We start from the raw sequence: 13,375 nt of genomic DNA, 5'->3' as shown, positions 1-13,375 counted from the left end.
TAATGGGCCAATCAGACCCATGAAAAAAAACAATGTTGTGGGGCATAAAGGGCCAATGGGCCGATGTAGATGGGCCAATCTACTTGTTTTTATTGGCCAATCAGTTTACACACACACATGAAAACGGCCAATAACGGCCAGTGAAATCAGTATCATGAGTATTTCTCAGATGATGATTTTTGTATCTATCTAATCCGTGGCATGCAATATTTCACCCCGATTTTGGATAAAGTATAAATCCAATTGTTTCATTGTTTCAGCTGTCGTGGCCAAATCTCTTGTTAACTTATTAAGCTCTTCCGCACAGTGTGACATCTATTTTAATTATTAGAGAGCTGCTCTAATGGCCACTGATAGACAGTCCATCCTATTCTATAAACTGTTGGTGGTTTGTGAACTTCACTGCATTTGTGCATTTGAAGCGATTAACTCCCGGCACATTTCAGAGCTGAGTAAACCTGTAGTTTCACTGACACATCGGCATGTGTAGTGTCGAGCCGGCCGCGTTGTTGGCTGAAAAGTCATTATTTGCATTACAGTGTATCCTTTGTTCTAACTCAATGGATGGTTGCCAGCCAAACAGGCTCCCAGCCCCCACTGTCCCACAGACTCGCTATGGCCAGTAAAATAGGTGGAGGGCTGAGGGGAGTGCGTACCCCCAGTAATTAAAAATCAATTTGTGCCACAGATATTAATATTGTGTCGCTGGCTACTTTATAGACTTCACTAAATGTTTCCATTACACTTAATTACATTTATGGATAAGCCAACTTTCCCACCTCCCTCATGCATCAAAATGTATATTATCAGTCTGACCAGGAAATCTTGCGATCGCAAAAATTAGCGCATATTCAACCAATACTAATATGACTGTCTGCAGGCCGCTTCCTGGTCTATTTTTGCCGAGAGCCGCACGCCTGTTGCGGAAAACATAGGCGAGCCCTGGAATCTCCAGATGACGCGCTCTGCTCCTGCAGCTCTGTCTCTGTTCCAGTGCATGTAAAGTAAAATTAGGTCATCATTTTCGTTGATAATTATCAAAAGCAAACTCTATGTAAACAGATGGAGCCTGTTTATTCTTGGAGTCACAGGCTGTTTTGTAAAGCTACATCACTTTTATGACTCAGGAATGATTTTGTAACTTTTTTTTTTTCGAAGAAGATAACATGCAGCAAAGGGCTGAAGGACGGAATCGAACCCGTAGCCGCTGCAGAGAGCTTCATACATGGGGCGGACGCTCTACCAACTGCGCCAAATCTCCGCCACACGATTTCGTAATTTTGAGCTGATGCTTCTCATTCTCAAGTTAAAACTGTTAGTTTTTTTTTTAAGATGGGAACTGAATCTTTTCGACTGGTTCTGTAATGTGAAGTATGGTTATTATCATATAGGAAGTGATTATATACAACTTTTTTACACGAGTTTGTTTTTTTTGATCGCAACAATCACAAAAAAATTCATACAGTATATTGTACGAGAAAAACTTAGGAATTTCCTGTTTGCAAATTGAAAATATGCATTAAAACAGGCTGATGGAAACACACATTTATGACTTTTTTAAGACTTTGTGCGAGAATATTTTTCTAAGTTGATTTAAATAATCAACGTAAAATAGTTGAGTAACTGTGACTGCCTAACTACAAATAAGCCTACTAAAGCAGATGAATGTAGTGGAGTAAAAATCTTTGCCCTTGAGATGTGTTCAATTGAATGAAGAGGCGTGTTTATAGTGGATTCTGGGCACACCCCCAAGAGGAGGGGGGGACTGGTAGCTGGCTGGCAGCCAGCTGGGAGCCGGCTGGGAGCTGGATGGCCTCTGGCTTGGAGGGGAATTTCGAGGCTGCTGCATCTGTAGCAGCAAGGTGCAATCTGAATCCTTTACGTAGATAAATTCTGCAAATTTGCTGTCAGAAATCACGTCACAGGTTTACCACTGCTACCTGTATCAAATGAGATATTGTGTGTTTGCATGTCTATGGGTCTTTTAGATGTCTTTTTTTGTGTTAAAATTCTGTTTGAATACGTTGCAATTCCAAACTAAAACAAAACACACTCTCTCATTGTCTTTTAAGGCACCCAGATACAGGCTTTCTGATCTGTTGGCTCTATCAGCAGGACAATGTTGTTTGTAAATGCTAGTACCTACAACGAAATTTATCAACATAAGATAAGATTTATTTATTCAATTTATTTATCCCACCATGGGGGAAATTCACATGTTACAGCAGTAACAAGACAGAGTGCAAGAAGTCATAGGAAAAGAAGAGAAAAAAAAATAAGAAGAAGAAGAATAAAAAATATTGCACAAATGTTATATACCTTATGGTAATTTACAATATATACAATATGTACACACTAATTTAAAAATGAAGATTGCACATGAAAGCAGAGGTTATTAGTACAACTTGCATTTGAGTACAGGTCCTTCCTCCACTGGGGATGTAAAAGTCTTGTGCTGAAGGAGCTGCTCAGGGTCCTCACAGTGTGGTGCAGGGGGTGGGAGGAGTTGTCCATGATGGATGTCAGCTTGGCAGCCCAGGACAGAGCTGGCTCTCTTAACCAGTTTGCTCAGTCTCTTCCTGTCTCTGTCCGTGCTGCCCCCTCCCCAGCATACTATGGCATAAAACACTGCAGAGGCCACCACAGTGTCATAGACAGTCCATAGTAAGCCAGGTGTAAGCAACTCTGGCCCTTCCTATACAGGGTATTTGTATTGTCTGTCCAGTCCAGTTTATTGTTGAGGCGAACATCCAGGTACTTACATAAGCCCACCATTTCAATGTCCGAGCCCTGGATCTGTGTGAGGGGAAGGTTTCTTTCGGAAATCAATAAAAATCTTTCGGCCTCAACTGGCCAATCAGTCTTGCCGGTGTTTAGGATCAGGTGGTTCTGACACCAGTCCACGAAGTCCGTGATGACCCCCCTGTACTCCTGCTCATTCTCCTCTGACACACAGCCAACAATGGCACTGTCATCAGAGAATTTCTGCAGATGACAGAGGGTGGAGATGTACATGAAGTCCGAGGTGCAGAGGGCGAAAAGGAACGGTGACAGCACTGTTCCCTGGGGGACCCCCGTGCTGCTGACTACCACATCTGACACACAGCTGTATAACCTCACGTACTGCGGTCTGTCAGTGAGGTAGTCGATGGTCCACGCAGCCAGCTGTTGGTCCACACCAGCCACTTCCATTTTCACCACCTGGGTGCGGAGGTGGCTGAGGATGATCCTCTCCATGGTCTTCATGAGGTGGGAGGTCAGGGCGACAGGTCTGTAGTGGCTTGGTTCCCTGGGATGGGCTGTTTTTGGAACCGGCACCACGCAGGAGGTCTTCCACAGGGCCGGGACTCTCTCCAGACTGAGACTCAGGTTGAACAAGTAAATGGCCACCTGACTGAGCTGGTCTGCACACTCCCTGAGCACCCTGGAGCTGATGGCATCTGGTCTTGTGGCTTTCCTGGCCTTTGTCTTCCTGAGCACCCTCCTCACCTGGTCCATAGTGATAGAGGGGGGGGGGCAGGTGACTGTGGGGGGTAGTCCAGAGCTGTAGGTGGTGAAGGTGGGTGGAACTTGGTGACAGTGGGGGTTGGAGCAGAGGGGTCTGAGGGGAGCTGAGGTGTTAAGGACTGCAGCTGAGGGGAGACGACTGGCCTGGAGAGGTGTGAAGAAGTGGGGCCCCAATGAGAGGGGGTTGGAGTGGCGGCAGAGTCAAATTTGCCCAGGCCTGATCTCCAGTGGTGGCTTGTCCATCCACACTTTTGCCATGGCGCGAGATATGTTTCAGACCTCTCCACACATCTCGGACATTGTTCTTCTCCAGGCGCTGCTCCAGTTTCTCCCTGTAGTTTTTCTTACACCTCCTGATGTTATACTTCAGGTCCCGCTGTACTCTCTGCAGCTCCTCCTTGTCCCCTGAGATGAAGGCCCTCTTCTTCTCATTTAGCAGAGCCTTCAGTTCAGGGGTCACCCAGGGCTTGTTGTTGGGAAAACACCGTACTCTCTTGTATGGCACAGTGTTTTCCACACAGAAGTTGATATAGTCCGTGATGCAGTGAGTCAGACTGTCAATGTCCTCCCCATGAGAGCTGCACAGTATGTCCCAGTCGGCGGTGTTAAAGCAGTCCCTCAGTTGCTCACATGAGCAACCGAGAGGGGGGAGGGGGGTGGAGGTGTATGCGTCCCTGACATTAGCATACAGAAGGTTCAGAGTTTCATTGTCTCTTGTGTGGTAGTTTACATACTGTGTGAAGTTGGGGAGAGTGGCAGAGAGAGAGGCGTGATTGAAGTCCCCAGAGATGAGAAAGAGGGCCTGTGGGTGTCTTGTCTGCAGTGTGGACAATGTGCTGTTTATGTACTCACAGGCAGCAGCAGCATCAGCCGATGGGGGGATGTACACAGTCAGTACAATAACATGTACGAACTCCCGAGGAATGTAATACGGCTGAACGCTGACTGCAAGAAGCTCAATGTCCCTGCTACAGAGCTGCTCTGAGATATGCTTAATCACAAAAGCTCCTTGACTAAGTTCAGAGAACCTAATTAGCACGAAATATATGGTACAGCTGAGGTTGACGGGAGTTTTGCTGCTACAGATGAAGCCATCTAGAATTGCTGGCTGGTCTGTGATGAGGCCCGTGTGAATCCGTAGCAGATCCCGGTTGGATCCTTGGCAATAATGAGATCCCCCCCCAATGACATGGTGAACGCAGCCCTGACTCATAACAGCCCTGAGCAGCACATGTGGAAACCAGTTTACCATGCTTTATCTATCCACCAGGAGGAGCAGTGATTATGGAAACTAAAGTAAAACTACAAGTGAAATAGATTTACTGCCATCAGATGGCTGTGGTGTACATTTTACTTTGACCTGTGACCTGTGTGTATGACCTTTTAGTTGAAGTGCTTGTTATTATCACATCATCATGAAAATATGCTGGGGTTTTCTATTTTTAGCTAACATAAAATAAATGTTCGAATTTAGAGAATGAGCAAGTGAGAAGGCTAAAAGAAACATGCTTCTAATTACTGATACTACTTCTGATACAATAGATTTATTTTGCCATTTTTGCCATTAAAGTGCTTAACTTAAGTGTCTTATTCAAGAGTACTGCATGAAAAATGAAAGCAATACTGTGGGGGGAAATGATGACAATGATGTACAGTAAGAAATATTGTGGTTAGTTTTAAGTCATGCTGCTAGCATGGCTTAAAAATAACCAAACCTTATGACTGAACTGCCACCACAACCTTTAAGTTTGGTTTGGCATAAAATCTGCTTCGTTAGAAACAACTACTTGATTAGATTAGGTAAACTAAGGAAGAATTATCTGGTTAATATCAGGGAACAATCATAACTCACCACCGCTTTGATTAAGGATTAGGTTTAGTTTGGTTTAAGAACATCATTAATTGTCATCAGTAGATGATTTTATGGGGGGGGGGGGGGGGCACCATCTCTCTTGGTGGCAAAATGACTAAAATGCGTGCCCCTCATTAACCTGCCATCCCAACCCAACAGACCTGGCATAGCATATAAATGATCATTCTGCTTTAGTCTCTATTTAAGGGCAAAAGTTTATATTGACAAAATATCATGAGTTATAAAGAACAGAAAATACCACTTGTTGGACGTGCAAATGGTAAACGGACTGCCTTTATAGCCTTTTTCTCATCTTCCTGACCATTCAGAGCACATTCTAATTAGTGGAAACCTGCTCTACCACCTGAGCCACAGCCACAAATGAAGATAATCTGAATGAGCTCATCACTTTAGAGAAGAGAGAGCTTGTTAAAAGCTTATCTATTCGGTGTACTTCAACTGGATTGTAGTGTACTTCATAGAAAAAAGAAACATATTTTGATTTAAAATAAAGCTGCTTAAAATTAAATAGTAAAATTCTCATTGGCCTCTGTTGTGAAGTTTGTAAAGGCCAATTATTTTGAACTCTGCCATTATAAAAATGACCATCCAAATTGCATTTAATTTTCATTAGAAACCAAAATCAGAACATTTTGCTGCAAAATAAAAATGAAAAGTCCACTTAATTACTATTTTGGCAGTTTTATACTAAGGAGTACACTGACTTTTGTCAATAGGCAATAAATTGAGCATTTTCAAACGTCAATATTTTTCGTTTTCAATATTTTGAACAACTGCGCTAAGCACGTTTGAATTGTACATCTGTGTACTGTATAATATGATGCTTCTTTACTAATTCCATAATCCTGCTCATTAAGAAATTAAACAATGTCAAGAACAGTTTAGGCCAGGTTGATCCATCATAGTGTGGAATAATTGATATGGAAACATGAATCAGCTGAATGTAAAGTTTGAGTATTTTCAGACTGACACTGCTCCCTGTCCACTAATGAATTTGAACAATGTGAGTTATCAAATGGCTTTCAGACACAATGATGCCAGTTGTTTTGCTAAGATAGCCTTAAACATTACAACTATCTGCAGTTGCCAGCGGCGAAGAAGGGAAACACATTTCACACACATTTCTCGTGACAGGTTTGAGGTATGAGCAGAACACAATGACATCACATGCACAGAGATGGTGTAGTGAGGTTTCTTGTGCTTACCAGAGCTTGGGTTGAGGCTTGGTCAATAGCTGCTACAGACAGTGAAGTACTGGACTCTATGTCATCTAAAACAAGTTCTATGTTTTCCTGAAAGCATGAGGGGATAAAGGCTTAGGTTAGTAACCTACAGGAGATTTATCAGCAGATGATGAGATGATTAATACAGTGCCTTGCATAAGTATTCATCCCACTTGGACTTTTCCACATTTTGTCATGTTACAACAGCAAAGTAATTAATGAATGGATTTTACTAGGCCTGTATGCAATGGACCAAGATAAATACTCCATAACTGAGAAGTGGGAAGGGAAATTTATAGGGTTTTTGACTTGAAAAATAAAATCTGAAAAGTGTTAAGTGCATATGTATTCACCTGCTTTGCTGGGAGTTCACTTGATAACGTTACCTCACATACAGCATCATGAAGACCAATGACTTGACAGAACAGGTCAGGGATAAAGTTGTAGAGCACAAAGCAGTGTTGTAAAAAAAAAAAAAAAAAAAAAAAAAGATCCCAAGTATTGGGTGTCTCACAGAGCACCAATAAATCCATCATTAGAAAATGAAGAGAATGTGGTACAACAGCAAATCTAGATCAAAGCAGACTGTCCTCCTAAACTGACAGATCGGGCAACGAGAGCACTAATCAGAAAAGCAACCAAGAGGCCAGTGGTATGGATGTAGCTAAATGCAGAGAAAATGTGTTTCAGTCTGTGAGACACTTGAGACTGGGACGGAGGTTCACCTTCCAGCAGGACAATCATTGTAAGCATAAAACCAGAGCTACATTGGAATGCTTTAAAGCAAAGAATTATCATCTCTAAAATGGCCAAGTCAAAGCCCAGATCTCAATGTGATTGTGAATACATGGTGAAACATGAAAATTGCTCTTCAAAGACAGTCGAATCAGACTGAGCTTGAGCTATTTCGATAAGAAGATGGGGCAAAAATTGTAGTCTCTAAATGCAGAGCTGGTAGAGACATACAGCAAAAGACTTGCTGCTGTAATTTCATCGAGTTAACTTGGGGGGGGGGGACTGCTGTTTTATCTTAATTACTGTTTGTCACGACATGAAAGTATTTTGCATTTTCAAAGCACTATGCATGTTTTGATAATCAAATGGTAAAAGAGCCCAGTAAAGTCAGCCTGAATTCCAGGTTGTAACACTGCAAAATGTGGAAAAGTCCAAGGGAGGTGAAAAGCACTGGAAGACATACACTAACTGCAGCTATTCAGTTTTACAATGCAACGAGCCATTATTAGACTTTAGATTGGGTTGTGTGAGTGTGCATTTGTTTGATTCTGAAGATTTTCTTATTTGAATTTGCAGAGCACTACTGCTAATGAGGGTGAACTGGAAAAAATGGGCATTTCTAAGACTAAAAGTTGGATTGGGCTGTGTGTGTTCTACAGTAGTTCAAGTCAGGACATCATCAATTTCTGAATATGTGAATATTCAAGAGAGGATTTCTGTGTATATAAGCAGGTCATGATGCTATACTGCTTGAATATACATCACTTGTTCATACATATTTTATTAGTTACCTCTCGTGGTATCTATCCAATGCCCAGACCTGAATGTGAGCGGTTTTCACCAGAACCATTTCCAGTAAAAGTAATAGTGCATAACAAAATCTACGTTTTCAACACTGTCAGCACCAATTCATGTCTGGCCTCCACTGCATTACAGGCTAGCCAGGCTTCTAAAGTATGAATAGCAAGTTCATGCAAAGAAAATCTGTAATTTTTTTGGAATTTGAAGAAACCAACTATTTCAAAAGGTATGTCTGACTCAGGATATTTTCTGTTATTGTAGAATTTCAGGAAAGAAAAAAGCTAATGCGTTAATATGTGAATGTTCTGTCTATGCCAGTGCTTAGCGTTGCGCTCTGTAGGGCCAGGAGCACCTCCTTGTATCTCTCCAGCTCCTGGACAAAGGTGCGCTCATGGAACAGGGTCTGCAGCCTCTCCTGGGTGTAGTTGTGGCAGAGCTCCTCAAATGTGGCCCCCCGTTGTTGCTGAGCCAGCCGAGGGTTCTGGAAACCTGGAGTGTCCACGATCAACAGGGAGCACAGAGAGTGCTGACTGGACTTCAGAGCCCTGAATGACAGAAAAATATCTAGAAGCATTAGTGATATGGTAAAATTTTACCTTGTCAGTTTAAATGAATGAGACTGTCCAGTATACATTCACACAAGGATTGTACACTGTAAAGATAGATAGATAGATAGATAGATAGATAGATAGATAGATAGATAGATAGATAGATAGATAGATAGATAGATAGATAGATAGATAGATAGATAGATAGATAGATAGATAGATAGATAGATAGATAGATAGATAGATAGATTCTTTATTCATCCCCAAGGGAAATTCACAAATTCCAGCATATTCCACAAATGTCCAAATGTCCAGTGCAAACAGAATTATAAGTAAAAATGTCATCAATATCAAAATCAATATGTACATGCAGACTTAGTCATTCTTAATTGTTTAATAAACTGCTGATCATGTAAAAAAATATATAAAAACAATATTCAGTATTCCTGAGAACGTAGCTCTTGAAGACTTTCCTAAAAAACACAGACTGGAAGACTGGAAACATATGTCTGCAACTTTCACAGTTAGAACTGATGTTACTGCAGCAGAGCATATGACACAAAGGCAAATGAAACATCTGTACAATTTGAAATGAACTGCAGACAAGACAAAATGGGACATTTATTTTACAGCCACCTGTGCAACACTGCTAAGACTAATTGTTTATGGCAAAGACACCAGAATAAAAGGTTCTCCCTAAAAGGAAGATTTAGACACTACAGAGCTACATGCTGTGTGTATACCATACACAGCAGGAAAAAAAAGTACAATTAGTCATTTGGCAGACGCTTTTATCCAAAGCGACGTACAAATGAACTCACACACCAATGACACAGCATTGGGAGCAGTTTTTTGGGGGGTTCAGTATCTTGCCCAAGGATACTTCCGCATGTGGACTGCTGAGGCCAGGGATCGAACCACTGACCTCCTGAGTGGTGGACGACCGCTCTCCCCCCTGAGCCACAGCCGCCTGGGAGCCTTATTAAAGTTCAACGATACAACAGCTGTTAGCTGCTGTGCAGCTAGTTGCCCTGTTCGCTGCTTGGACCAGTGGCTTGGAACACTGGGGGCAACGGAACTGGGTTCAGCAGCCTCCTAGCAACACTGGTTATGTCTTGGAGTGTAAAAAGGGTTAAACAGCGTTTTATGTTCCGAAACATCACAACATGCGACTGAAAATACTTCACGCCGTGTGAGCGACCTATGTTTACACTCGTGCCCATAGGTTTGGCATAGTTATGGTGGCACTCTACGGCGGTTCATGTAAACGACAACATTTTTGAAAACGATGTTGTGTGCACGATGTTATTTTTGAAAACGGAGGGGCTAAAATATCCGTTTTCCAAAATACCCTGCTACGTGTAAACGTAGGCTGAAATTATTTCCAGTTAAAGAGGAGAGAGAAGTCTGAACTGTTGTGAAGCTCTAATAAAGCTCTAGTAATACACCAATCAGAAACCGCTGCAGGTGTAGTCAATCCTCCAATCAACCATGGGTTGCTGTATGTGGGGCCTAAAACAGCTAAGGGTTTGAAATTATTTTTTTCTTTGTATTTTTTTGGTTTTCTTTTTTTTGGCTCAAGAGTTGAATCCTATTTCAGCCAAAAGATTTGTTTCTGTATGTTGGTTTGGCACAACCAGTGATGACACACTTCTCAAACAACACACCAAATCTATTAGTTGTATTGAATATTTTTGAATTGAATTTTTTAAAGTTGTGTCACCTGTTTGAAAGCTTCAATGAATGCAGAACTACAACTACTACAACTTCTAAGTGGAGTAGATTGAAGAGAATTTGAAGATTCCCTTTCAGTTTGAAGATTTCTTCCACTCAGTTCCATTGTGTAAAAAAAAAAAAAAAAGCTTAATATTTAACTTTACTTGACAGTTTGACATTTGTATGGGGAAGCAGTTGTCGACTGAAAAACATGCAGAAGAATCAATGTTCAAAGAATAGTTTGACTGCTTGCTGAGTCAGCATTCGTATCATGTGAAGCCTAAGCACTCGAATGAGTTTGAATGTACAAAAAATAGTTGAGGTGTCCATTTGCTGAGGCACTGAAAGCAGTTATACTATCATCTGAAGTCCAAGCACTGAAAACAGTTTACAAGTGTATGAAAAGGAGTTAAAATATGAGTTATATATCAGTTGAAAGGAGTGAAATGGCCATTTAAGAAAACTTGGGACTGAAATGAATGAATGCATGACAGAAGGGGTGGAGGAAAATTAGGACAGGAAAGGGGGGAAATGAATACTGGAAAAAAAAGATAAACAGAGAGAGGGAGGTAACAGGGAAAGAAAGCTAAAAGGAAAAAAAAATCCATGATGCCTCCCAACAGGATCAAAACAATATAGAAACATGTTTAGAGTTAAATATATGGTCTAACCTGTTAATGAGGGAAATGACAAGAGTGAAGAGCTCCGAGTAGAGTCCTGATGCCATGGCCTCCAAACACTCCAGAGCTGTGACCTTAGAGCCTGAGCAACAAACAAACAGATCAGAGTCAGAGCCAAAAAGAACAAGATGAAGACTGTGAAATCACCTTCAAATCACATCACTTCAATCAAAGAGCCCCAGTCTACAGCTAATATGCATTTTTCAGGGCCAGTACAAGTGTTTTAAAATTTAATCTGTTTATTTCAAACAAAACATGAGGACAGTGTTGTCTTCCAAGCACTGAAGTCTTTGAGACAGCATTTGAAACGTATTAAGGATGACTATCCAACTCAGTTCTCACTGGGTAATTATCGAAATGTGTCTGAGTACAGGAAACTATCAATGACCAAAAGCTGGCAACAAATGTTTGGTTGCATTTTCAGAGGTTTGCTTACATCTGAATATTAGCCAATGCTTTTAATCAGGGCAAATACACTACAATGAATTCAGTATTTACCTACTGTACAGTAAATACAACCCTGATTCCAAAACATTTGGGATGATGTGTAAAATGTAATTAAAAACAGAATGCAATGATCAGCAAATTGTGCTTACAGACAGCAGTTTTATAAAGTGTTCCCAAGGCCATGTAGTCACATCCTTTATACGATCACCTCGCTCCATCCTCGCTTGTGAATGACTGACCCTTTTGAGGACGCTCCTTTCATACCCAATCATGATACTATCACCTGTTACCAATGAACCCGATTACCTGTGGAATGATCCAAACAGGGGTTTTTGGAGCACTCACAACTTTCCCAGACTTTTGTTGCTGCTGTCCCATTTTGTTTGAAATGTGTTGCTGCATGAAATTCAGAATATGCATACATTTGCAAAAATCAATGAAGCTGATGAGGTTTAACATTAAATAAATCTTTGTACTATTTTCAATTGAGTGTATGTCACAAAGGATTTGCAAGTTGTCACAATCTGTTTAATTCATACTTGGATCTCAAAGAACACTTCTCTAAACTGTCCATCATATCAGGGGTAGGGCTGTGCCATGACTGACACAGTGTTTCCACTGGTACAGTTCTGTTGCTGGGGTGCCATGGCCAACATCTGATACGCTTCCTCAATACATACACAGTCCAAACCATGCACATGATCTTACAAAGGAGATCCCAGACTCTGCAGTTTGGGTTTTCACCTGAGTTGTCGCCTTGGCTGGCCTCATCTGATCCTCCTCTGAATGAGGTGGAGTGCTGCAGTCCTTTGGCCTGGTGCTTAAAGATAGAAGAGGACAGCTCCTCCAAGGTACAGCCCAGTAGGTAGGCTGCCTTCTGGGCCCATTCATGACGGGCAAACTGCCTACGTCCCGCTAAAAAGAAAGTAAAAATGTGTTTGAAACACAAAAAGATGTGCAACAAGGACCTGAGGAAGAAAGGTAATGAAGATGACAGGTATAGAAGGAAAACAGAGTGGAGGATGAATGGGGTACAAACTAGGGTGTTTAAATTGAGACACATCAGAAAATCTATCTGTAGTTTCTGTACAGCTGCACGGCAATTTTGTTTTTCTCTGTGTTTCTCTGTTCTGACGTTGTAAATGCGCTGTCTGTGGTGCAAACTCTCCTGTTAAAGTTAGGCCTACTTACATTGTTGTTTGTAAAAGTTTGTAAGTGCAACTGGTTGGTGCGGATTTCATTGACACATGGGTCACCTGCTGTTGTGAGAATGGCACCATTTTTGAAAAAAATCAGAAACATGAGTTGTGTTTTTGCCCAATTTGCAAAACACCTTTAAGTTTGGGTGCAGAGTCCACACTAAGTGATATGTTAAAACTAGTTGGTTTGATTCTAAAGTTGTGTCAATGTATGGTTGCACCACAGAGATGCAAGGTTCATCACAACTAATGTGGCCAAAAATACTGTCGCAAAAAATGCCAATTTCGTTTCATATGGACTATGTACTATTTTTAATACAGTGTTAATTACAGTGTTGTCTCTCATGCCCTACCATCTTTGAATGCCAACGTCCAAAAATAGTTAACGTTCATTAAACAACAACAAAAGGTAAGTTGAATAGGACACAGTATTATGATTAGGTGAATAACTTACAACCTTAATCTACAGCTAATATATAATAAAATAGTGACATACTACTACTACTACTACAACATATTATGATAGTACCCATTATTGGGCAGATGAAAAGGTAATATTATAACAAACAAATAGCCTACAATGGCAAACTTAAGAAACTGAAAGTTATTCAATCCTATATATTTACTTGGCAATGCAAATGTTCGT

The 13,375-nt window shown here is 41.1% G+C and overlaps 1 protein-coding gene across 7 annotated transcripts in view; it reads right to left on the bottom strand.

The window, feature by feature from the left end:
• Positions 1-13,375, bottom strand: part of LOC139336735 (unconventional myosin-XVIIIa-like) — a 166,937-nt gene that overhangs the window by 87,663 nt on the left and 65,899 nt on the right. For all 7 annotated transcript variants that reach the window (XM_070970932.1, XM_070970934.1, XM_070970933.1 and 4 more), the window contains 4 exons: positions 12,275-12,445; positions 11,075-11,165; positions 8,492-8,684; positions 6,586-6,672 (listed from right to left, as the gene is read on the bottom strand). In XM_070970932.1, the coding sequence (XP_070827033.1) occupies positions 6,586-6,672; positions 8,492-8,684; positions 11,075-11,165; positions 12,275-12,445 (542 nt within the window). The remainder of the gene's footprint in view (positions 1-6,585; positions 6,673-8,491; positions 8,685-11,074; positions 11,166-12,274; positions 12,446-13,375) is intronic.

This window comes from Chaetodon trifascialis, chromosome 9 (assembly GCF_039877785.1).
Source record: "Chaetodon trifascialis isolate fChaTrf1 chromosome 9, fChaTrf1.hap1, whole genome shotgun sequence".
NCBI lineage: Eukaryota > Metazoa > Chordata > Actinopteri > Chaetodontiformes > Chaetodontidae > Chaetodon > Chaetodon trifascialis.
Note: the sequence above shows the minus strand (reverse complement) of the source record. Positions and strands in the feature narration are given on the sequence as shown.